The sequence below is a fragment of the Colias philodice genome, chromosome 23 (genome assembly GCF_061535455.1).
Source record: "Colias philodice isolate Cphi_HAF_F1 chromosome 23, ilColPhil1 Martin Lab GWU primary, whole genome shotgun sequence".
NCBI lineage: Eukaryota > Metazoa > Arthropoda > Insecta > Lepidoptera > Pieridae > Colias > Colias philodice.
Genome location: NC_143108.1, coordinates 7,420,847 through 7,448,588, shown reverse-complemented (window position 1 = coordinate 7,448,588; position 27,742 = coordinate 7,420,847). Strand labels below are relative to the sequence as shown.

Genomic DNA, 27,742 nt, shown 5'->3' with positions numbered 1-27,742 from the left:
AAATATATCAAATTTAACAATGTTTACGTTTACGTTTCATTTTATCGGAAATCTCTTTTTGCGAATCGGTAAAAAAGTGATGTTTTTAAAATTGTATCCACGTAACAAGCTGCGTGTAATTGAAAGGTAAATTAACAACGATTTTCGGTTTTATTTTACCGATTCATTTCTATAGTATCATACATATTCAGGGATCAACACTTTCCGATTCAGCTTGTAAATTTGGAATAATTTTCTGCAAATAATTTTTATTTAAACTGTATTCTTTATTGAGGGGCCTTGGTTTTTTTAAAAAAATGTGTAGGTAGTAAGGAAATTAAGTAACTATAAGAAGTTAGACAAACAGTACTAGAGATTTTTAATTGATAGATTTTAAATGATTATAATACAAATTGGGGATAAAATATTTACAACTTAGAACATAATATATAATGATATTCATGCAAAGGGTGATAATAACAATCGAAATATCTAAGTAACAAGAGGTTTCATTAATAAAAATAAAAAATACACACAATACAACATTTATTTATAAATTTAACATATTTACCATGCGTCTTCAGCTATGCAACCTATATTACTTTCAATAAGTTTAAAAATACGCTTTTTATCTGATAGTATGAATTTATTATCTCTATCAAAAGCTATTCCGTGTAAATTCTTCATTTCCAACACTCTCACCAATTCTTTAGTATCTCTTTTATACATATACAAGCCTGTAGTACATGATATATATACATTGCCATCAATATCTTCAGTTATTTGCTTCACAGTTATATATTCAGTAATTGCGTGTATAGATTTATTATCATTATTATAATTGTATAATCCACTTTTGTTAGCGAAAATAATATCATTGTTACTACTTATATGGAAGTAATCTACCTCTGTGTTCTCAAATTCTCTTACTTTTGCGAACTTATCATCAATTTCCATGTATAACTTTTGATCTGGATATCTTATATAGAAAAGGTTCCTTCTGTGAAACAGTCCCCATATATTTACGCCTTTTTCTTTATAAAAATCGGCAATTTTCGTTACCATATTGAACTTATAGATACCGTCACTCCCTCCTAAGTATATTTCATCGTTCTTTTGGTCTACAGCCACAGAACATCCATCAACTATACCAGCGATAACAGAATATTCTTTTGTATCTAGATCATAATAAGCAAGTTGGAAATCAACATCCGAATATGTTTCCAGAACAATAAAAGGAAAGATCAGAGTGTTTGTGTGTTTGTGTACGTGAAGGTGGTACGGAGTTCCAATGTGACTCCAGAGGATCTCTTTAGAATACCATTTGTCCCCGATTTTGATACGATTACACTCCTTGTTTGGTAGACTCGTTGATAGTGGTAGAAATAACAGGATTGTATAGAATAACGACGGCATTACTGTAAACAAATGTAAAAGCTGTAATATAAGGCAGTCAAGAAAGTGTTACAATTGTTCTAAGATCTACTTAAATGGACGCTAAAATATAAAAGATCTCGAATAAGAGTATTTAAATTAATATGCAGTTACAATATTAATTGGCAATCGTTAGTTTAGTTGCATTTTTAACAAACTTTTATATTAACTGAAATAAGTCATAACAGTGGTGTTTCAATAAATAAATTATTATTATCGCGACGAAACGAACAGACAAGAAGTATAGGCAAAAGAAATCAAACAGACTTTTAAATGGCATGAAGGCAAAAATATTCTCTACGTATCATTTTCCATTGTGCACATAAAATCAGAGCTTTAACAAAAGCAATACATAAATTAAACCATTAACAGAGGGCAACACCGTGAAATTACTTACCTGCGTCATTTACCAGTTGCCGATGCTTAATTAAAATTATAGCAATTTAAAATTTATAAATTACAAACACATGATTCAGTTCGGAAGCGTTCAGTTGCAGTGAGACAATTAACGTCGTTTGTCGATGAAATAATACATTGTGTTAATAAATATTTGATCTGGTAACATAACAATCAGACGCGGTATTTTGATAATGGGATGGATTTATGACGTCATAATCGTTCAATTGATGCTTGTTGATTTAGTTCATTATGTGTTGAAGTATTTTGAAATTATTAGACAATAAGAATATGTGATAGGTACAAATGTTCGAAAATCGTAGTTAATAAAGTACAAGAACTTTATTATTATACAATATTAAGCATGCAAAACTCAACTCAAAATTACACTAACAATTAACAACTAATATCATTCACAAGTAGAAAGAATTCCGTTTGTTAAAAAATAATATTTTAAGAGGTGATAAAAATCTGATCAACAACATACCACGTATCAGCATATTGAAGAAAATGCAATACCAATGATGGTGATGATGTTGAACAATAACAAACTTAGTCAATAATATAACCACGTAATAGATCCAACGCATTTCTGTACTCTTCATCAGAATTAACAAAGCAAATTTCACTCTTATTACTGGGGCGTAAGGCATATATTGCACGTTCATCTGAATAGATAACATTATCCTTTTCATCGAATGTCATTCCAAAAGCCTTGTTAATATCAGCTATCTTCTTAATTCTATTATAAGGCTTATCTTCAAGGTATACTCCATCTGCACCACAGAAATACACATCACCGTAACTATCATCTATTATTTGTCTAACAGATATTTCGTCGTCAATCATCAGTATATATTTACTCATTTTTTCAACTTTGTACAACGCTGTTTTGTTAGATAGATACACTTCACCCTTTTTAGATATAAAAAAATTATCAATTTCAATGTTCATTGCTTCTGCGACTTGCATGAATCTCTCATTTTGGTAAACGTAGAGTTTCTGCGTCGGATATTCTATGTAATAAAAGTTTTTCTGAATGAACAATCCCCAGATCGATTTGCCTTCCTCAGCAAAGAATTCAGCAGATTTCTTAAGGTAGTTGTACTTGTATATACCGTTGTGCCCGCCGAAATATATGTCGTCGTTACCTTCGTCGTAGGCTATTGCGTAACCTCCAGCTACTCCCATGATTTCTTGACACGGTGCGTTCTTTTCGTAGATCTGACAGGCCATGATGACGAAGTCGACATCCGTGCCCTTCTGTATGGTTTGACTGAAGAACAGAGTGCCAGTAAACCTGTGCATGACCAGGTTGTTAGGTCTTCCCAAGTTCTTCAATAGAATATGTTGATCATGGTAAACATCATGGAAGATTAGACCGTCGCAAATCGTTTGCTCGTTTCTAGCATCGTTCCTCGCCACGGCCGCGAGTAGCACCAATAGCAATAACATTTTATGTCATTTAATTTACTTTTATATCGTTATATAAGGCTGCGAACAGAAGTTTTTCGTCGGAATCCCCGTTTATATTTCGAGAGGAAATTACAATGGCCGAAATCCGTTTACGCTCCCCTGTTTTGCGTCACATTTCTTCATTTGTACTGGAATAAAAATGTAAAAAGTTATTCTTTACAATGTTTTATTTTTTCAACTTTATATTTTATTTTTTTTAGGTTTCGTTACGAGTATTTTTTGTAAGAAATTTATATGATTCAATTATGTCTAATGAGCTTTTCTTTTCAAAGAATACAATGAAAATAGCTTTTGAATTATAAACGATATTTACATTTTATCAAATATTCTCGATAATGATGTGGTCGAAAATATATATTAAAAATTGTTTTAAAAATTGTTTAGGGAGACTATGTTAAATTCTTTATTTATATATATCTATGTATAATTATATTTATCTTAGATAAAAGTTAACATTATATTATGACTTACATATTTAAAAAAAACTATTTTTATGTCATTCACATACATCTTAAAATATATATTATAATATGTACACTTTATTACCATTCCAATTTTATTACACAGTTCATTTTTTACGCACAAATATATATAAATAAAATTATATTGCAATACGATAAACTATTTGCTCGTGAAACCGATGAATGTGAGTACAATTGTTATAAATTATAACAAAAATAAACAAATGTATGTTTATAAACAATTATAATTCAACTTGCTATTATATGATTGGAAATAGAGGTTCTGCAGGAAATATAAAACGTTTTTTTACTAGTTTGCTGGCAGAAATAGTTTATGAGAAAGCTGCTTGTATGACGTTCTGTCATCTAGATACTAAAGCAAAAGAGTTTGTTTATTTGAACGCGCTTATCTCAGAAACTTCTAGTCCTAATTAAAAAATATCTCTGTAATAATACAATGCTTCGACCAATAGGAGTGTAGCTTCCTTAAATAGGGCAAATTAGAAGTTGTTTGGTTCATCCAAGAATATGAGATATTACTTATAAATTTAACAAATAAAGGTTAATTAAAGAAAAAATGTATCTTGTTATCGTATATAATATCTAAACATTTATAAAAACAATCCTCCATAAGTTTTAAAATAAATCTCTCAACAGACCTTTTAAAATTAATGGCTAAAATTTACTAGCTGTTAAGGGTAAGTAATTGCTAAGTAAACTAAGTTTATAATAGTTCAAACTTATATCCATTGAAAGTTTACGTCCCAAAGTTTTATCACTTGTGTCGTAAATAACTAAGTAATAACTTAAAAACTTAATCTCTGATATGATTTTTATTTCTATTACCCTTAAAATAAAATAAAAACTTGAAGTAAAGGAAAAGTGAATTCTATGCTTTACAAGATTCAAAGATACCAAAATCGTCGCCTTAATCTATGACGTGACGGTATTGCCATGACGCGACCTTGAAATTTTATTCTCGATGCGCCTAAAGATGTTTCACTCCAAAAACGTTAATTGCTTCACTATAATATTTTTCCTAATATAAAAATGTAGGTATAAAAAAAACAAATTGTAAACTAGGCTTAATGCATATAAAGGCATGCGAGAAAATATTTGTTATTTATTTACTGCTTGTGCGAAACAGCATAGCACTTTAGTGATAAGCGAAGCGGAAATATATAAAAATGGCGCATTTTTTCATATAATCATTCATTTCATTCTTTCATATAAGTGTACTGAGATATTATATGAAAAGCTTCATTTTCACGTTATACAAAAACATATGGAAGCTAGACGAAAAACAACTGAAGAAGAATAGCTCTAATCTATGTAGGAATTATTTACAATGTTATGTTGATTCTGCATAAACAAAATATGTATATATTTACTTTGTTGAAATTCACTAATTATATGATTATAATTAATGATCGTAGCAAATCTATCAACTGTATTGTAAATGTTTTAATATTAGTTTATTAATAATTTTATGGAAACAAAATGCTATAGAGTGTTTGAGTTTGAGTTTATAATGAATATGGTAGTAGATTGCATAATATAACCCATTATTTAAATCAAAACGATCATATTAAGTTATTTTTACCAAATTAGATGTTTACTTTTTGCAATAATGTAACGACACTAAAACAGTTTTGTTGAATACATTAATATAATAAACTAGCGGTCCGCCCCGGCTTCGCCCGTGGTACATATTTACGTTTTCTCTACATTAGAACCATCATCGTACTTCAAGGAATATAATAAAAAAAGAATTATCGAAATCGGTCCACCCGTTCGCGCGTGATGCCGTGACCAAGGAAAATAGGTTTCATTTTTATATTATATATAGATAAAAAGCTATATTACACCAAAAGCCAAACAGATTAAGGTTTCAAATAAAGTAAATACTAAGACTAAGAGATATAAAAAAATTGATTTGTTGAGCTTGCTTGTTGAAAATGTTTAGCTTTAAATTTGAGATTACACCTCTATCCGCTCCGCTTATAACTCCTATAAACATAGCCTTATCGTAAAAAAAACGAAAAGAAACAAACGCGAACACTTGCAGCTATTAAAAATATTAATTCTAAAATAGCCTGGAATACCGTGTTCAGTAATTAGCTAGAAACTGTAATTATTTATGTTTCTCACTATGTGTATGCAATTTATCGAATAATTAGTCCACATTTTATATTTGTCATGAACCTAACCTTTGTGGATTTATAAATAAAACACTCCATGTTTTTTGTGCACGCAAATGCAAAAGAATATATTTTATTGCATAAAAATTAAAAAGAATGTAAAAATGTATAGTAACTAGCTAGAAGCCGCGATTGCATTCGCGTAGTAAATTGCTAAAAGCATAATGACACAGTCCAGTTAAAAATGTTTCTCAGTAAAAAATTACGTCGTAATCTGATCTGTATTTGCGTGATTAGACAGTCATGGTTTAAAAAGTAGAATGTAAAAACATTAGCTGAAGTAGATTCATTGCTGTTTCATTTAATTACCATGAATAAAAAGTAAGCAGTTATATTTTTGTTGCTGATAGAAATGACACCTTTTATCTCAGAATTTTAGCATTGAAATTATTGTAGAGCCATTTTAATAGGCAACATTTGACAGTTCAACAAAATTCAACAACGTAACCTAGTAACCACGACATAGAATAACATGATATTTCGTTTTGTTAGAACTGCACATTTGTTTAACTTTTTTCAATTACGATTACATATTTATAATAATAATGACCGATAGAAGTAATTTTAGGACTTGATTTTACTGATAAACCATTCATAATGAACAATTTCTGATTTAAAGAACTGACGTCGCTACAATTTTGTGTCAATAAACCTTTTTTCTTTTTAAATACCAGAGACGTTACTCTAAAAATCGAAATCTGACATCTAGAATCGAATGCATTGATTACCTGGGAATAAAAATTATCATAAATTATTGACATGTGTTTCAAGTTCGATTGACAAATGTTTCAAGTCCGTATCGATTAATTCACTTTAATCGATGTTTTTAAGCAGGTTACCACCCTATGAAGATAAAATTGATAGACGTCAAATGTTGCCTATTAAATTGGCTCTACTATAGTTGCATAACATTAGCATGTCGGTGATGGGAACCCATAAGATTGTCCCTCCTAAAAGCGCTCAACGCAGCTTAAAAGGATTTCGTATCAAAAAGAATATTTAGCATGGACAAACTCATCAGATTAATCCCAACTAAAAACACTTAAGACTCATCCCATTTGCCGTTCTCAAAGAAACAACGACTGAACTCTCTATCTAACCATCTTAAATATAACTAAAAATAAATGTCTTCAAACTTCTTTGTTACAGAAAAGCGAATGCTTCTTCATTACCAAAACAATGCTTTAAATTTTCTTGTCTCACGATTCAGGGTTTTTGTTCAAGTTGATATAATTAACATATATTTCACCCGATTGTTACGAAGGGTTGATTTGACTGGGTGCAATATAGATAAATAATTATTAAAATGGGCATGTAAAATTAAATATTATGGCGTCGATAAAATTTTGGCTTTAATATTTCTAGAAGCTCTATGCTCTAGCACGATCTTCATGATGCCATATTTGATTTTTTAAATAAATTTATCTCTTAATAATATGATATAAGAATGTATTATATATTCATAATATTATTATAAATTGCACATAACGTAAATCGTATGCCCGATTAGAGACAAAATGAATTAATTTGATTATATTTTTACATCTCAAAGTCGTTTAAAAATAACCTCAAAAACCCATTTCCCGCCTTTTTCCCGCCATTTTCCTGCATACATAACATGGACAATTACCATGGAATCTGACCCTAATTATGTAAACGAGATATTAAATATAACGTGGTGTTCCTCGTCCCCTTACCTATGGGGCATGGGACAAATGCATTTAAGTTCATGATTTTTAATTTTTTGTACCCTTTTAAGGATGTTGACAATTTGTATGTACGCGTATTAAAGATAATGTTTCCGCGATAAATTCGTTAATTCTGAACTTGCATTGTCCCGTGGTACAATAAACAATTACAGACAACTTAGGGCGCGTTCCCACTATGTCGTAACGACTAATTTATCGTTCGACGACTGTCGTCTTTACCTGTTCCCATTATAACGATTGTTTGTCGTCAACATTTTTTATCGTTTAGCGACTGTCGTATCTAGCTGTTCCCATTGGATCGCGACGACATTTTATCGTTTCCTGGCAGTCGCTTTGTCGTTTACACATCATCAGCAAGCTACAAATCTAGTCGCCTCTGCGTTCGCTTGGTGATTACTAGTGCGTTTACTCTCCTAAGTTCAATGGACGTCATAGAGTTGCCGTCCACGATTTTTTATCGTTTTACGACTGTCGTGCTTGCCGTTCCCACTGTCACGACAAAGTGTCGTCACTGCAAAAACTGTCGTAGACGACAGTAAATTGTGTCGTTCTAAATGTGAACACCTCCATTTAAACATATAAGCCACGACACTTAAAACTACACGATTATCTGTCGTCACGACACGGTGGGAACGCGCCCTTACGGCCAAGACAAGAGGTAAGCTTTAGGAGAAGATCTTTTAAAAAATAAACTATTTTTCCTAGGATTTTAATCGTTCCAAATTTCCACACATCAATTTTCAAAATGGATGTGCTCTATAGCATTGAAAGCGTTGAAGATTTTTGCATTTATTACCTTAGAATAACTATAAGCCATATTATTAGATATCAATAAAACCTAAGGCTGGCGCATAAAATACCGTTATTAAATATCGTTATTGCATACCGGTATATCATTATCCGTTACACCCGATTAACTCCGGTAACAATATCGTTATTCGATACTCATTATTTTCGTTACCAGTATTGAATTATGTTGAAAAAATAATTAATGAAGCTTAATGTGAAATTATTTATGAGCTGTTTAATATGTTATGAGCAGGCGTTGTCTATGGAGTGAAATTGAATCGAATTTAATTGAAATGTAATTTGGGAATTAAAGTTTTGGGTAGATACTATATTAATTGTTAATCACATTTTGTGACGTTATACAGGGTGTAATCGTTAAGTGTGCACAGGCGATTTTTCCGTAAGTATTACAGATAACAAAAAACTTTAAACTGATATCGAAAGTACTTAACCTAATGAGTAAAATGGCGGTAATAAATTTTTAAAAATAAATCGAGAAATATCAAAAAAAAATATCTTTAAACCCTCCCATACATTAAGTATGAAATATGAATATCCCATATACCTACATTTAATATGAAAGATTTTAGCTTTCTTTTTCTTTTTTTGGTTTTCTGCTTTAATTACTTCGCAAATTTGAAGTGACATTTTCCACGTTTTTCCGGACATTTTCACGCATTTTCAGCGCTGTATATTCCACAGAACATATTATAAAGAGATGTATACCCATAGCTACAGATGAAACAGCGGACACAGCGGACAGATACACCAAAAAAATCGCCGCGCAAATTCAATTACAGAACTATCACAAAACATTCTAGAACATTCTGGAACTTTCGAGAAATCACCGTATCCGTTACCGAACTTAATGTATCACGGAACAAAATAACCTTTCCGTCCACTTAAAGCCATAAGGGAAGCAAACAAGTCGACTCGTAAAGCGATGGAAATTTTCTCATAATGTCCCTTCAGACCTTTTTGTTGGCCTCTTGTGTAAAATGGACTGAATTTTCGCGCGTGTCACTGGAACGTTAGATCGGCTAGATACGACTAGGTTTAGAAGTATTGATTATTATTTATAATTAATTCTACATCAGATACGTGTATCTTTTCTATTCATATTTAATTTTGAAATACTCGATAATGAATTAAGCAGGGACAACACTAATTGTAACATATTATGTAAGGCGATTAATACTAACAAAAATTGAAAAGAAAATAAAGGTTGGTGAAATAAAAAGCTTTCTTATTTACTTTATTCACCTCACCCGACGTTTAATAAGAAATTAAAATTGTGCTTGCTTTGAAGCTCTCTATCACCATTGATAAATTAACGGCTAAAATAATTTATTACCTACGGCTGTAGGGCCTCAGATGATGATGATGAAAATAATAAATTATACATGTATTCAACTATAATGTTAAATAAAATTTAATGAAAATGCAGTCCATAGTTAAACACAACAGCTCCCAAGTCGAAAATATTTCAAAGCTCCTCCAACAAATGCACCTACAAAAACACAGCACGTTTCAAAACTAAACACTTTCCATTTATGACGCATCCTGTATCTCTACATCCATGAACAAACGTTTTGTCACGGGCGTAGGGTCGGAAAAAAGCTGCGAATGAATGCGAACGCCTGTCATTTGTTAGGAAATATCTGACCTTACGCCTTCTAGCTCCGAATATTTTTAGCCTATTGTAGTTTCTAGACACGCTTTGAAAGCCTGACAGTAAGGCTATTGATATTGTCTTTAGCTAACTTCCGTTTAAAATGTTATTTTAGTATCCAAACAAAGATATATAGAAGCTTCATGTATTTATTCAACTAGACCTATTTTATAAATTTTTATTAATGTTTATAAATTTTACGTAAGTATTACATAACACTGACGGCCGGATATGTAAAAAAAGAATTGCAGAGGTGACGATCGATCAATACTCTATCGGTTTAAATCGCAAAGAGGTTGATTTCAAATATTAGGTAGTTATTTAATATACCAAAAAAGCTAATTTACACGTATAATGAAAACTAAAAAGAAATGTGTAATACACAAAACGAACTTTAATAATTAATTTGTTCTAAAGCGTATTAATCGTCCATTTAGCATCATCACATTAAAATGTTAATTATTTTTACGTAATTATATATTTAAACATTCATTCTCTGTACTAAAAACATTTTATATGACTAGATAACAGAGTGGTGTAGCAAAGAGGTGGATTGTAAATTCAGTTTGCATAATCTGTGCCTTTGTAGCAGAGATAATAAATTATGAACCAACTCGTTGAGTTGAGCTTAAACGGTTTTACGGGAATGCAAGTGTGACGTCATGAATAACAAGTATTCTTTAGCAGGATCCCGTACTGATAAGCTGAGAGTGAGGATGGATTACATCCACATACAGTGTAGAATAAAATAACCTCATTTGATTGATATTACTCGTATACGTATACGACCACAGACATTTGATACATGTCTGTGTAGTGTGTATACGACAGTGAAGTCCCTTGTATAGGGCAAATGAATTATTATTGATGTGAAATATCTATAGGCGCACGGAAAAATGATTTCTGGCGTGGCGATGATGGTATATATGTACAATGTACATATGTATATGCAATCATGTGTCATCTAGTGGAAGATTGGTTGTTTTGCTTTATGCGCCCCCTTAAGCATTTTGTTGTCTGGTGGGGCCCTGAAAACCAGCGCTATGCTGACCATATCGGCATAGCATAAGCTGAGCGGCCTTACCCTTTAGGTCGCCAGTCGCCACACAAATCATATTCTTAGTTTTAATTTTTATGTTAGATTATATTTAAGAGTGTATTTTTATATTGTTTCTTTATTTTTTTTTTTGTTTTAATTTGGTGTGCCTAATAAAAATTATTTTATTCTTTATTCTTATTCAATCTGTTCTTTTCTGCATATTATTACTTTTACAAAACAATGTCGATGTTTCACATTTGCCATGCGGCAAAACGTGTGCCGTCTACGGCTCACATTTTGTTTATAAAATTGTTTCGTTGATCGATCTCTTTACGGACAAGTAGCCTTCGATGTTCAGCCAGATCTATACATTTTTTAGATAGTCCAGAAGCGCGAATGTTCGCAAAAAAAAGTTCCAAGTATTCGTAGCGTCATATGGGAATTTAAATAGCGACCCCTGCCGGGCATAAAAGGAATTAATTTTTTAGATGTAATAATGACGCCATTTCTTTCTACAAAAGTATATTTCCCCTTAGACACACGAATCCAGTATTTTAAAACCCTCTTCCTCTTAGTTTATGTACCCACATAAAGGAAACGCACAAAACACATAAACATTGGAACGCGTCTTAAAATTAATAATACGTGTGTTACGTTACTCTTACTTGAATCTACGGGTAGAAAGAGTCCGTATTTCTGCGTTACTAGCACACATTTGTGAAATAAATTGTTATAGGTGGCGAGGGATGTGCTGTGTTGTCGATAAAATTGCGATGTATTCTCGCCGATTTTATGTATTGTCGCTAAACCTGCGATTTATTCGTGTCATTCTATTGTGTCGATCATAATTTACCTTTTTCCAATTGGATGCAAAATTATGATATTGAACTAGATTTCTTTGTATCTTTTTTTTCCTTAAATATTGTTTAAACATCAGATACATATTTTTGTGTGAATTCTTGTTTCGTTTCACTCACTATTAATCATAAAAGTGTTTTCTTTCTTTCTTCGAGAACTAACAAGAAAAATATGATACGATAAATATTTTTATATACATAACCACAACTACGTTCTGTCATAAAATTTGATCCGTTTACTTCTAAATACTATAACATCGATGTATGATATTGTGATGTAAATCTTAACCGAATCAAATAATCAACACTGAAAATTTTATAAATAAAATTATAGCTAATAAATATTATCGATAATTACAGGCACATCACTAAATCCTAAAAGCAAAAAGGTTAGCCTTGTGTAACGTGATGCATGGCACCAATTTTTAACACTCACTTAACCTAATGTGGTTTTAAGATATAGAAATTTTTAGACTTTATTTTGTCCAATATACAATTCTGTATGTAATTCGTTCAATATCATTACATAGTATAAAACAAAGTCGCTTTCTCTGTCCCTGTATGCATAAATCTTTAAAACTGCGCAAAGGATATCGGTACAGTTTTTTTTTTATAGATAGAGTGATTCAAGAGGAAGGTTTTAGTATATAATCTATAGATTCATTAGATTTTAATCATTTGACTACTATAGTTCTTAATCATTTGACTACGGGTATGGAAAACCAGTATTGATATAATATTATCTCTGACTCTACATACTAAATATATCAAAAATAAAACGACCAAAATACAATTTCCATTTATTTCACATCAGGTTTATAGGCAATCATATACAATTTAATAAAGGCCCCTTCACAATTAAATAACGGTATCAGGAAACGGTATTCCGCATACCGAAACGGTAACCTCGTTACGTTATCGAAGACATTTGCTCAGATAATACGCGGCTTCGATAAATCTAATAAGGACGGATCAAGTACATTTAGTTAAGCTTCTGGCAATAAAGAAAAGGGACCTTTATTTATAGTGAAAATAGGTATACATTAAAATTAACGAGGTATAGAGCAAACTGAACTTATTAGAGAAATGTCGAATTTTTTGGTTAAATATTTGGTGACATTTATGGAGCTTATAATCGTTTTGAAATCAAGAAACTAGAATGAAAAAATACAATAACAAATATTGATCCGTTTGGAAGATAACTACATAGATCTACATAGATCTGCTGCTACATACCTAGTTACATCTACACTAATATTATAAAGAGGAAAACTTTGTTTGTTTGTTTGTTTGTTTGTTTGTTTGTTTGATTGTAATGAATAGGCTCATAAACTACTGGACCGATTTTAAAAATTCTTTCACCATTCGAAAGCTACATTATCCACGAGTAACATAGGCTAGGTTTTATCCCGGAAATCCCACGGGAACGGGAACTATGCGGGTTTTTCTTTGAAAACGCGGGCGAAGCCGCAGGCGGAAAGCTAGTAACACATACATTGATTATTTTAAACCTATCTCGTTTACAACAGTTTTGAAAACACACCAGTTTTCTAAAAAAAACTCAACTTCTTAAAATACATTAACAACATTCATTGTTCAGAAATCAGAATAAATCAAAGACCTTCAGTCTTGTAGTTTATTATGTTAGTAATATATAACGCAGATATTTTTAATACAAAAGATGGTAAACTTTCTTCCAAAACATTGCACAGAAAATTGTGTTTCTTATGCGTTAAAATTTAAGCCAATTAAAAACAGTTGCACTGGTGCTTTTCATTCTAATCGAAAAATAACAAAGTTCATTCTCCGGGGATTACGAGCGACTGCCTAATATGAAAATTGTTTTTCAATTAGTAACCGCGGTTTAAAGTTCTGGATGTGACAATATAATTAATGGTATGTTTTGTTTATTCCGATAATTAGTTTAAATTTTAAATGAGTTTTCGTATAAATTGATGTTTTTGAATTTAACACTATAAATATAATAAACAGATCCAATATATTTTTTCATATTTTTACGATCCGATATATTTTTCATTTATTAACAAGTAGGTAATACGACAATCTAAACAAATCCGATAATAATAACCATTATTTTTCAAAGACAGAATAAAATAAACATAAAAAATATAATATAACAGAATAAAACAAAAGCAAAAATCCCAAAAAATAAAATAACCGTGTCAAACTCGAATGAAAGTATAAAAAAATATTGATATGACACTCAAATATTGATTGCTATTTGGTTCGGTGCGTGGAAAATAAAAGAGCTTAAAAGAATAGAGCAGCTTGTTATAGCAATACCTAGCGAACTAGACTGTTGTGAAAATTGCAACTACAGGAAACATTTCATAAAATTGTAAGAAATATTGTTGTTTCGGTACAGTTTTATTTTATTTAGGAAATGTGTTGTATATTATTTGTTGGTTTCGTGTTTTCTGGGAGAGTAATAGAATAATTAATTAGTAAGGAAGTAAGTAGAGTAAAGGAGTCTGGTTGTAATTGACATAAAATAAAATGCTTATGCATTTTATTAGATAAAGAAGTGTAATTAGGTTTTTATTCTTTCATGACTAGAATAGGTCCGTAAAATATGTATTTACATAAATTGTCTAGAAATGAGTTTTATCTTCGTCTCTCTGTTCATTTTATTCCATACACTTGTTTTTTATTGCAATATCTTAATACTATTATAAAGGCGAAACTTTGTATGGATGTATGGATGTTTGTTACTCTTTCACGTAAAAACTTCTGAATCGATTACAATGAAATTTAGCACACATATAGAGGATAACTTGGATTACACATAGTATAGGTTTTATCCCGGAAATCCCATGGGAACAGGAACTATGCGGGTTTTCCTTTGAAAACGCGGGCGAAGCTGCGGGCGGAAATCTAGTGTATCCATATTTTTCATGTTTAATAAATTAGGATAACAAAATAATAGAATTAAAATTTTACCATCCAGTATCTACACATCAACGTAATGGCGGCACTTTGTTAAAATTAAATTTTATCTGTTGACATTCAATTTACTACATTATGGCGGTTTGTGTGAATTCATTTTTGCTAGAAATTCGTTGGAACTATTATTTCGATTTGTTTTCACAACAAACTATCGTTTAAAAATTCAGATAGAAAGTTCTTAGAATAATTAATTTTTGTTTTATTTTAGAATAATGATATAATTACGATATTTATATATTTTTGGTATTTGGTTATATGGGTACAATCTATGTAAGATACCTACATATTTGTTATTTATGTAACAAACATAATGATCAAATTTTTATATTTTTTATTTATAAGATAAATCCCTAAAGCCTTTTAGGGATTTACCTAATAAATATTATGTACTAGATTTACGCCCGCGGCTTCGCCCGCGTTTGCAAAGGAAAACCCGCATAGTTCCCGTTCCCGTGGGATTTCCGGGATAAAAACTATCCTATGTGTTAATCAAAGTTACCCTCTATATGTGTGCTAAATTTCATTGTAATCGGTTCAGTAGTTTTTACGTGAAAGAGTAACAAACATCCATACATCCATACATCCTTACAAACTTTCGCCTTTATAATATTATATATATATATATATATATATATATATATATATATATATATATATTAGATATTAGATATTAGATATTAGATAATAACGATTTTCACTATCATTAAATTAGAAGGTGTGCTAGCAGTAAACGCAATTTGCATTTAAACTACCTATATAAAATTCCCGAAGACTCATTGACTATTTAAAATTTATATTTTATTTATTAACTAGCGGTCCGCCCCGGCTTCGCCCGTGGTACATATGAAAAATAGATATTGGCCGATTCTCAGACTTACCCGATATGCACAGAAAATTTCATGAGAATCGGTCCACCCGTTTCGGAGGAGTATGCAGACTAACATTGTGACACGAGAATTTTATATATAAGAAGATGTATTAATTTATTCAGCTATCAAAGGCCAAAATACATACAAACTATTTACAGTAACAGAAAGCACATAAAACATACCACAAACCGTGGCCAAAAATGACAAACATAAAAGTGGACATAACTAAACCGAGTTTATTCGCGTATAAACCTTCGAGATGTTTCTATCGGATTAACAATTCTCTTTTCTTTGTTACTTTTTCAGTGGATAAAAAATGTGCGTTAGGGTGGTGGTGCACTGGGACATTTTGGAATTAATTATAGAGCAATAGCTGTTTAGCTGGGTAACATGGCCTGATTTCGATTGTAAATTAACAATAAAATTATTTATTTATTTCGTATTTAAATTCTTTAGTGGTCTTGGTTACAAAAATAAGAAGCTGTTTTAAATGAATTATGAAATTTTTAACTAAAAATATACTTCAAGGAATGCTGAACCAGTTGTCGTCGCAACAATACTCTTACTTCAATCATAATTATATCTGTGTGTGGCCGGCAAAGCACCACTTCACCACTTCTAGTGTTGCAAGTGTTTATGGGCGGTGGTGACCAGTGACCACTTACTATCAGGTGGCCCACCTGCCCCTTTGCTTGCTCTGACATAAAAAGAAATATATATATCTGTGTTATTCGGTAATCGGTGCGTACAAGTTGTGTTTAGTTTGAATGTAGGTATAAATAGCCTATATTCATATGGTAATACAGTAACTATTCTCTAATCTGTGGTAATACGATCAACATGAACAAACCAAGAACTGAACAAAAATTTGTGTATAAAAATAAACAATACAATTCATATTATATCCAACAACATTTTACTTAAATTAAACTGCAATGTTTGTGGCTTTAACAAAACTGTCATAATATAATATTCCACACATGAAACATTTTACCAAATCCCATTGTACCTCAATCTTTATCTCCCATAGAATTCAGGTCAACCAAATAAGACTGGACAGATAAACCACGATAAACTTAAGGACTTCGCATAAAACTATATTATGCAGTCGACTGGCTACCAATTAAATAAAGCCACTCGAATGAAGCGAAATTAAAAATGAAATAACTAGGAATAGCGGGAGTTTAGATTTAATTATCTTTTAGTTTTTCTTTGATTACGTTGATTGGTGAAGTGGATTCATTTAATTTGCGTTTTAGATAGGGTTGCCACTCTCGTGTAGTTTTGTGTGGTAGTTTTAAATAGTTCTAACTATAATATGTTTTCAACAATATGAAGCTAAAATTGCAGAATTGTTTTAAAACGTTACTACATAATATTGAACTACATAATTATTACCTAGCAGGCTACTATTACATTATATACTATCAATACAACTAAGAACTTTATTACGATTTACGAGTATAAATTTAATTTTAAATTATTAGTGTTTACTTATTAAAATTAAAATAAAAAATACTTTACAAAATTTGCACATAATCTAAAGCAGCGCGGTTAAAACGTCGCATTCCTTAATTTACTTAAACGAAAAACTCTGAAAGTGACAACCCTATTCATCCTCACAACCCGTATCAAATTTTACACAAAAGTTGAAAAGAAATAAATACCCGTGTATCTTTCGAGGACCTTTTAGTCCATATTACTTGAATTTAGGTCCTGTTACCTACCTGTACTAATATTTCAAGTTATGTAAGTTATAAAGGGTTAAGTTTTACGATTATTAACAGCTTATTTTTGCATGGTAAGTTATCACTTTTAGTAGGGAATGTTTATAGTTTCATCAATTATTTGTATGATATATTTTGTAACGAGTTAAAAACGCATTATTTTATAATTTCATCTACTTATATAAGAAATCAGATTATAATCGGTCAAGCCGTTTCGGATAAAATTGGTAAACAGCATTTTGTTAATTTGAATGAATGAATGAATAAGCAAGCATTTTGACCATTTTTATAGGACGCCAAAAAATTAAACGCTATAATCCTACTATAATAATATAAATGTGAAAGTTTGTGAGGATGTGTGTGTGTGTGTGTGTGTGTGTGTTTATTACTCTTTCACGCAAATACAACTGAACCAATTACAATTAAATTAAGCACATATATAGATGGTAACTTGGATTAACACATAGGATAGGTTTTATCCCGGAAATCCCACGGGAACGGGAACTATGGGGGCTAATGGCTATTCTTTGATACGCGGGCGTAGCCGGGGCGGAAAGCTAGTATTTCATAAATAAGCGCTTATAAATAAAATCATTTTTCTAGATAATATTATCCCGATGCATTTAGGTGTTAAATTTACTGCAATCGACTGCACACTATAAATATAAAAATGGACTCGCAAACTAAATTAAAAATACGAATTAGGTACGTAAATATCTTGAAAGGAGCTTCTACAAGAAATTTAATTAACGCTTTTTTATTTAAGTTCGACTATCTCAGGTTAAACTCACTTTTACCAGATGAAGAATTTATTTGCAGTTGCAAATGAGATTAGAGGAATGCAAATATGTTTTATTTTATTTTCGTAATATAATTATCTACATATTTACTCTAAGGGCCGATTTTTCAATCCTTGATTTTTATCCGTCCAATAAAGTATTACACGAACATTTTAAAATGTCACAAATACGGACAATTTTGAAATACATTTTTGAAATTCGATGAATAAGTATTAAGTTTTTAACCAAGGATTGAAAAATCAGCCCTAAGTAAAATATATTAATTATTGTTATAAAATATGATACCTATGCAATTACAGTTAATTATTTGCAACTTCAAGGTGTTGAGAACATACATAATACCGCTTTTTGTAAAAATACATAGGTTTTCATATTTTATGATTTCAAATAATTTTCGTAGTTATATTTACCAATACATAATTATTAAGAAATTCACAACTAGAGCAACGTTTTTGTGTTGATTTATAAACATTTATAAAGGAAAATAAAATCAACGAAAAAATACTCTACCTAAAAGCACTATTCAATGAATAGTCGAAAACTGCTAATTGCCTTAAACATAATGTTAATTGAGCTCTTGTATCGGACTTTATTGATTTATGATGGAAATTAAAAAACCTGTTTCCATTTTGTATCTTTATGGGGGATAATACTGAAATTCAATATTGATGTTTTTTATTCGCGTGAGGGAGCAGATGTAATTCAAAAGTTTTTGATTGATTATATGAGTTTGACAGTCATGTACATGATGTTATTAAAAATATTTCCTAATAAATGGGCACCATCATTTATTGATTATTATATATTAACTAGCGGTCCGCCCCGGCTTCGCCCGTGGTACATATTTACGTTTTCTCTACATAAAAACCATCCTCGTACTTCAAGGAATATAATAAAAAAAGAATTATCGAAATCGGTTCAGCCGTTCTCGAGTTATGCGCTTACCAACACATTTTGCGATTCATTTTTATATATTAACTAGCGGTCCGCCCCGGCTTCGCCCGTGGTACATATTTGCATAAAAACCATCCTCGTACTTCAAGGAATATAATAAAAAAAGAATTATCGAAATTGGTTCAGCCGTACTCGAGTTATGCGCTTACCAACACATTTTGCGATTCATTTTTATATATAAGAAGAAGATAAAATAATATTAGGTGTGTAAAGCTATTTTAAACAATTAAGATTGCAGTAACTAATCAGTAATTTATTTTATTTAAAATAATATTATAATTAAAATTAATAGTATTTGTTTAATTAATAGTAGTGTTTGTTTGTTTATATCTCTACATAAGTAAGTTTCTGTCCGGTTTTCGCGTAGACTGAAAGAAATTAAAAATCCTCTTAGTTTTTGGCATAGAACATAGCATACAGTTGATATAAATGATAATATTATGCAACCAATTATATAAACAATTTAATTTTCATTCAGTACGGAAACGTGGTTGTTTACATTATAAAATTATGTGTTAGTGTTTAATAAAGTAAAACAATAACTAGTTGATAATTGATTAATAATAATTATTATATTATTAATTTAATAAAATTAAAATTATCAATATAACAGTAAAACAGATAATATATTATTGATTAATAATAATTATCTTATATATAAAATTCTCGTGTCACAATGTTAGTCTGCATACTCCTCCGAAACGGGTGGACCGATTCTCATGAAATTTTCTGTGCATATCGGGTAAGTCTGAGAATCGGCCAACATCAATTTTTCATATGTACCACGGGCGAAGCCGGGGCGGACCGCTAGTTATATTATAAATTTACTAAAATTAAATTAAAATTATCAATATAACAGTAAAACAGATAATATATTTTTAAGTACATGTATAATTGATAAGTGTAACTTTATTTCAACTTTGTATTATAAGCACTATCATAGTCAAAGGACTAAGACAGCGCATCAAAAAATATCAAAAACTACTGAACCGATTTGCCGTGCCACACTCCCTTCGTTGTATATACGGTATTCGTAAAACATTTCGATAGCGCCTTCTAGGATACCGTCAGCGACATCTAGTACAAGCAACGGAACTAATTCTGTTCCATGCAATGCTCTTTTGCTATGACTTTAGAGCTAATTTTTCAATCCTTGGTTAAAACTTATTCGTCGAATAATGTATAAAACTACCATTTTTAAAACGTATTCTAATTGCCCGTATTTGACAGTTTACGTGACATTTTAATATTATCGTGTAATACTTTATATTTTGACGTAGGTATAAGTTTTATCCAAGCATTGAAAAATCGGCCCTTAAGGGCTTGGTCTATTAGTGCAAACAAATGCATCCTGTCATCCTATATGTAAATAATACAAATGTACTAAGGGAAAGTTGCTCCACTTAATTTTTAAAAATTAAATCATTCGTATGCATAATTTAATATTCGTAATAAGTACCAAAAATGACAATTTGAAACAATTTTCGTGAAAATTACACCGGGAGATTTTTTTTATCAGTACACAAAATTTGCGAATACTTTCTATTGATATCTTCAACTTCATGTTTATATAACTGATCAACTTTTACAAAGAAATTTGGACGAAATATAAATAAAACAAGCTTTCCATACAAAATGCATTACTCTATACATTTTTTTCGACCTAAGTTTCTTAGTGAAAGTTGTTCAGTTTAACTAATAAAACGGATAAACAAATTTTGTATATAATAAAAAAAATGTAGGTAATGTTTGTGTTAAAAAATTATAAAATAGAAAAATACGCAAATGAAAACAAAAGATATTTATTTCTGACTAGCTTCCGCCCGCGACTCCGTCAGCGCGGATGTCAGTCTTCGCGTCTTCTACAGATTTATTATATTATGTATAATATATAGATTTATATTGATAAACCTAATAAATCTTTTGCTAGCATTCTGATGCTTTATCGGTTGCACTGGATTTATCTCTTTTTTTTCAATCGCTTGAATGATATAGGATGGGTCCTTGATGGGCATCGAATGCTGAAGTCTCGAATCAATCAATTCTGACAGTAGGCAATTTATGTAAAATCTTGATAATGGTCCATCATTTTATTTTGCCTAAACGTTACATACTTTTTTATATATTCTATTTTTAACGAATGATTCACTCCAGTCCAAACAGCAAATAAGCAGACTTCTGCTTCTGAAACGTTTAGTTGTCCCTGAATTTGGAAAAAATAGTCATGATTCTTATCTATGACAAAAGTGTTATTTTTTGCATTGTATTTCAAATATTAATTTTTTTTAACCGCATCTTCCGCATTCATGTCTTTTGCCGGAATAAGACATTTAACTTCTACTATTCCCATTTTCCCTTTTTGGTATGGGAGTGTATAAAGTAAATTTTTTAGATATTTCTCGTTATACTTTTAAAAAGTTATTATTGTCATTTTGCTCATTAAGTTTAAGTTTTTTGATACCTGCAATAATAACGTCATAATCGCCTGCACATACTTATCGATTATACCCTGTATACAATCCACCATCCACATTCATAATGTTTTCCTGTCCTCCTCTCCTTTACGCTGTTCACCGATACATTTTAAATGAGTAAATCTGCTACCACTGAAGGATGTTTCATTGTGATCAGCAAATTTTCACCACTGTTGTCGATTATTTGTTTTTCATTTTTAATCAGCAATTGGGAATCATCAGTTTTGTTTTTTGCAGATTGGTGATGTACCCTAACAATTCGTCGAAAAGGGAAAGCATCAACGAATTATCGTTTTCGTCCTCTTTTTTTATTCTTCGCGTCTCTGTTACTTCTGTTTGTTTAGTTCTCAACACCCACTGAATTTTCTATGTTATTGTGATCTTCCATTACATCTGAGTTTTGATGATGTGATGATAATCCATTCGTTTTAATATTGGTACTTAGAGTTGGTAGACTAAACTAGAAATGGCGGACTAAATTTGTCAGCGCGTCTGTAAGATCAGAATATAAAACCAACATCCTGTATTTAAGTTACAAAATTAATAATCAAACAACATGCCGCTACGTTGAAAATGACTAGAAGAAAAAATTAAAACACCTCGGATCAATTTTGGAGTAAACAAATCATTTTCCCCGTATGGGGATTTCCCCGGATGAACTTGGGAAGTTCAAGTTCTCAATACAAGTTTATATTATATTTCGTATTTCTCAAACGAAAAATAAACATTTTTGGAACTTCAAAAAAATTATATTATAAGAAAATTTATGAGCTTACTTTAGTTTTAAAGAAATATACATCCCTTTACTGACACCCCGTAAAATAAAGAAATTATTGCCAATTACCTTTGCAATCTATTTGGTTTCATTAACTTTATGTTCGAAGATAATTTTTTTTCTAGTAGTTACACGCGTATTTTTTTCCTTTATTTTCCATATCGAAATCAAATGTTTAAAAATACGAATATTTGCACAAAACTAAGATAAAAATAATCAATTAACAAAAATATTAAATTTAATGAAGTAGAGCAACTTTCACTTCGGTATGAAGGAAAATCGAGCGTAGAGCACACGTCAGAACGCTCCGGCCCAAGGAGCGCGACTAAAGAAATTCGCTAGGATTTTTCCTAATTATTTTAAATATTTTTTTAATATTTAAAGAATTATCAAAATTAAAAAAAAAATTTTTTTAAAGGATTAATACTCATTGGTCTTCAACCAACTCGAATAAATTAATGGAAAAAATAACTTTTAGCAGTATTTATCAATAGATTTTGTAAGGCAAAAAATGGGATATTTAATGAATTTATAACGTTCTAATTAAGAAAATCATAAGTTTTTCGGCAATTGTATTCAGCAGTTTTTAATAACGACTATATAAGGATAATAATGCGCTGATCAGATTGTGTAAATTGTAATCGGTTGCAACGTAGTGAGTGCACAAACTTAGCTCGAAATGTCTTTGGGGGAAAGAGACCTATCTTGAAGGCCTGATTAAGGTAAAATAAAGTAACTTTATAAATGTGAAAAAATTCACGCGCATTGCGTATATAACACTAATTGATAAACAAGAAAAAAAAATTCAGTTTATCATTTCATTAGCCGGGAAAAAATTGTCAAATAACTTGTTGAAAACGCAATTTTGCTAGACTGCAGCCTTAATAATTTATTAGTTGTTTTATAATATACGCAATTCGTTATATTGTAAATCATTTAATATTTTGATTTTGTTTTTATTAGGGAATAATTTATAACGATTTTATCTACGTAATGAGTTTCATACTAAAATGTGTTTCTTTTTCACAATAATTGCCTTGGATCGTTATTCGTTATACATTTTATACATTATTTTAATGTCTTCGTGGTACGCTAATTCAAATGTTTAATATTTTAATAATTAATAATTTCATTGTTTTGAAATAGAAAAATAATATGATTTCGACTACGTAGCGTAATTCAAAGAGCCGCGTCGACTCTTGTAACTACACAAACTCTACATAAATTTGATTGTTTTTTTATTTTTTATTTATTATTATTTTTTTAAATAGTGTTCGTGTGTGAAACGAAGTTCGCGCGTCATTTACAGATTAAATATACTTTTGTTATCTGTGCTTGCAAAACGTATAGCCCGCGCTTTACTTTTTTCTTGTATCCACTCTGCTGTTCAATATGGCTGTCGATACTTGATTGTGAAACAATATACGATGTGATTAAGTCTGTGTTTTAATTCTCTGCCCAACAAATAGCTGTGCCGAACCCACAATATCAAGTATTTCTAATTCATAATTCTTTATTTACGTTAAACATGGTATTTTTAGATGTTGCATTTTTAAAGTAGGTACAACATGTTTAGCCGTCATTAAAAAACAGCATTCAAATTTTATAATTATATCTAATACAAACTTTCGCATTTATAAATAGTAGAACAATTATTTTAATTTATTTAAATACCATACTATTGTCGGATTTATTAACGACGTTGTTTTATGTATAATAATATTGTAAGACTTCGAGTTCGAGTTAGATATAGAAAAAAAATTAAGCTAATAGCTCTGCTTCATTTTAAAAACTTTATATTTCGTTCATAAAACTACTAATCCGGTCGAAACCACATTCGTTAACTAGTAAACAATAAAACTAGTGTCCGACCGAAACTGGTTTCCAGGCCGAAACCGAAACCGAAACCGAATGTTCGGCCGTGGCTTCAGTTTCGGCCGAAACCGAAACCGAAACCGAAACTCACGTGGTCAAGTATGAAATTTCTAAAAATACTGAACTTTGGTGCATTTTACCTATTATTTTGCCTTAATTAGGGCATGAAATGAAAACACAGTATATTAAATTTGTTGTAATAATTTATTTAATATAAAATAAAAAAATAATATTTTTAAAATATTAATAATAACAATTTTAATTTTTATTATTTTTTCAAATTAAATTCTCAGTAAAATCAGTCATCTAAATCAAATCAGTAATTGTTACTGTTAAGTACTTTAAATACTAAGTTTTGGTATTTTGAGATCTTTCTCTTTATTAAAGAGTCTTTAATACTTTGGATTGGTATTTGTACTTAGAAGAATAATCAGTCTCTTTTAGGTACCTCTTATATAAAAATAATAATTATTAATTACTATTACACCCAGTTCCAATCTCAAAAATTGTTTCCACCAGCGTGGGTCAACCAACGCTTTGACAGCGTCCGTCAAAGCGTTGCCGAGGAAAACGAAGTTAGACGAGCGTGAACGTGTGTGAACTAAGTTCACTGAACTTGTGAAATGAGTTTCGGTTTCGGCAAAAGTTTCGGCCGATTTTGGCCGAAACCGAAACTGTGGCCGAAACTTGATTTTTGGCCGAAACTCGGCCGAAACCGAAACCGAAACCGAAAGTTCGGTCGGACACTAAATAAAACTTTAATCTTGGTTCCGTCTCTAGGGGAGACTTGGCTTATTACACGGTCGGAATAACAAGCAAAAAGTATACCATTTGCAAACACACACTTGACCGTCCAATTATCGAAACGGTCATTAAAGAACTGGCGTACACAGATAATGAAGACTAGATAGAGCAGATGCACAAATTTTGATAAAACTTATCTATTTCTGGCAATGAAAGAAACTAACAATGGATTAAAAAATATATATGTTGGCCTTGAATTGTGTACTGATTATACCTGAAATTTCTAATAAGTACCTATTAAATCGCATTTTTATCATTTAACTTGTAAAATTACGTACTACTACTTTTGTTAACCTATTTATAACTACACATTGAACTAATTTGTTGAACTTTCATAATAAACATATTTTATTTCATTCATGTTTCATTTAATTTCATTAATTTTATCGTATTACCTACTTACCTATATCGTTTTGCAATGTTTCTGATTCAATTATTGCTAATAATTTATAACATACTTCAGCCCGTGGCTTCGTGTGATACATGAATTTATAATTTCACTGAGAACAGATCAACCGTTTTTGCGTATAAGAGCAGCAAATAATCAAACTCATGAACATTTGCCTTTATATTATATTATGTACTTATCTTATAACCAGCTGTGCCCTGCTGTTTTACCCGCAGTGCTCCACTCCTGTTGGTCTTAGCGTGATGATATATATAGCCAATAGCCTTCCTCGATAAATGGGCTATCTAACACCGAAAGAATTTTTCAAATCGGACCATTAATAGTAACCAAAAATAATCCTGAGATTAGCGTGTTCAAACAAACAAACAAACTCTTCAGCTTTACAATATTATAAGTATATATAGATGTACTTATCTTATCTAGTCTAATACACACAAACCTGCTCTATCCAGTTAAAACTGAGGTCTGTTAGCCCTAACATTTCCTACCAGGCACGGTCCCCCCTAGGGCTTAACAAAGATTGCTTCAATCTAGCTAGTACCCCCGGGACTGACTTTAATTTCGACCACACTGACTTAATGAGTTATATCGCGGTTGTGATTAACATATAAATACTTAATTACTTTAACTTTAACTTAGCGTCATGGGAACGAATGTTAAGTGTGTATCGGCAAATTTAATATGGGATGTTGGTTTGGGAATTCTATGTGTTGATTGAATAGTTTATGACTGAGTGAGTGTACAATTTAAGTTTAAGTTGTTTAAAGTTATTGTTTTTGTTTTTAGTATATTCAGTTAAAGAATTTTTAAAGAATACTTTGGTGAAGGATAACTTAAAGATAGATTCGGGCCGCAATTATGAATTACCATATAAAATTGTACTGTTACAAAGATTACTAACTATGTATTGCCAGAAAAAAAAACAAAACTCATAAAGCGATGCGTTCAATAACATAGACAAATAATAAGCTGATATAGACTTCGTATTGGCAAAAAACAGAATATCTATAACAAAGATGTCAAACAAAGCTCGTTCATCAATTTGGCGAATCCAAAATAATCGTAAATAACTCGAATTTCATACAAATACGTCACGTAAACACTGATTAATTATATAAAAGCATTCGCAAACGATTCGCACGTGCTTACAGTGTATTACGCAGAAAAATGCTCCTAATGACAGTGCTTTTTCACACAAAACATGTCAAGGTTTTTTGTTCTTCAACCCTATTACGGGATAATGTGCGTTTTTGAGTTACTGTATGTGTGGGGACGGCGGGGGACGCGAGGCTCTGGGGCCCCGTTTGATTTGACAACTGTCGTTTGTGTTTGAGGCCCTTGACTCTATCAGCTTAACTCTTGTAGTGGATATTCTTCCATTGTTTTGTTATTATTTAGTGTGTCTTTAGTTTATAATTTCTATTCTGTATTCAATGATATTTAATAACTGTACGAAATTGTGATATAAATTGAATAATAAAATCATATCATGTATATTGCATTAATATGATAAACGATCATAATCATATGCTCAAGGAGAAGTTGCAAATGTACTTGTGCGAATTTTGAATAAAATGTTCTTTCTTTAATGTTTAAGCAACGAAACCATGTTAATAGTCGGTATCTACAAAATGCAGAGCTAAATTTGATTACGTATACTAGGGCCCCAAACCTACACGATTCGCTCCTGTGCCTCCAACGTCATTCACAGAGCAATTTCGAGTGCTCCAGAGGTCACGTTTTCACTTACTGCCCTGCGTTTGGATCATTGACGTAATGGGAAAATCCATACAAAAATTTCACGAACACACGTTCAAAGGAAAACCGACTCTATGTGATAGTACCTGGGTCGAAAACGCAATGACCACACCCCTGTTTTGTGTAGCTGTGATCAAGGACCATTCCATTTGCAGTACATGTCTTCCCTCCATTCAGTCTTAATAAAACTTATAGAAATATTTGCGATATCATTGAGAAATATTTTCCACGCTCCAAGAAAATTAAGTTAAGCCAATCCCGTTGTTAGCTTGATTGTGTGTGTGTATTTGTGTGTGTATGAGTTGTGTTGAACTATC

The 27,742-nt window shown here is 31.0% G+C and overlaps 2 protein-coding genes across 2 annotated transcripts in view; one reads left to right on the top strand and one right to left on the bottom strand.

Annotated features, from left to right (window-relative positions):
• The window catches only part of Octalpha2R (alpha2-adrenergic-like octopamine receptor), a 350,919-nt gene that overhangs the window by 310,951 nt on the left and 12,226 nt on the right, over positions 1-27,742 (top strand). The gene's annotated exons all lie outside the window — the stretch shown is intronic.
• On the bottom strand, positions 2,362-3,264 carry LOC149478146 (ommochrome-binding protein-like). The gene has a single exon (XM_089709839.1). The coding sequence runs from the start codon at positions 3,262-3,264 to the stop codon at positions 2,362-2,364; it is 903 nt and encodes a 300-aa protein (XP_089565965.1).

What these genes read in the sequence shown, in the direction of transcription:
- LOC149478146 (XM_089709839.1), bottom strand. Translation starts at nt 3,264, where the DNA reads ATGTTATTGCTATTGGTGCTACTCGCGGCCGTGGCGAGGAACGATGCT.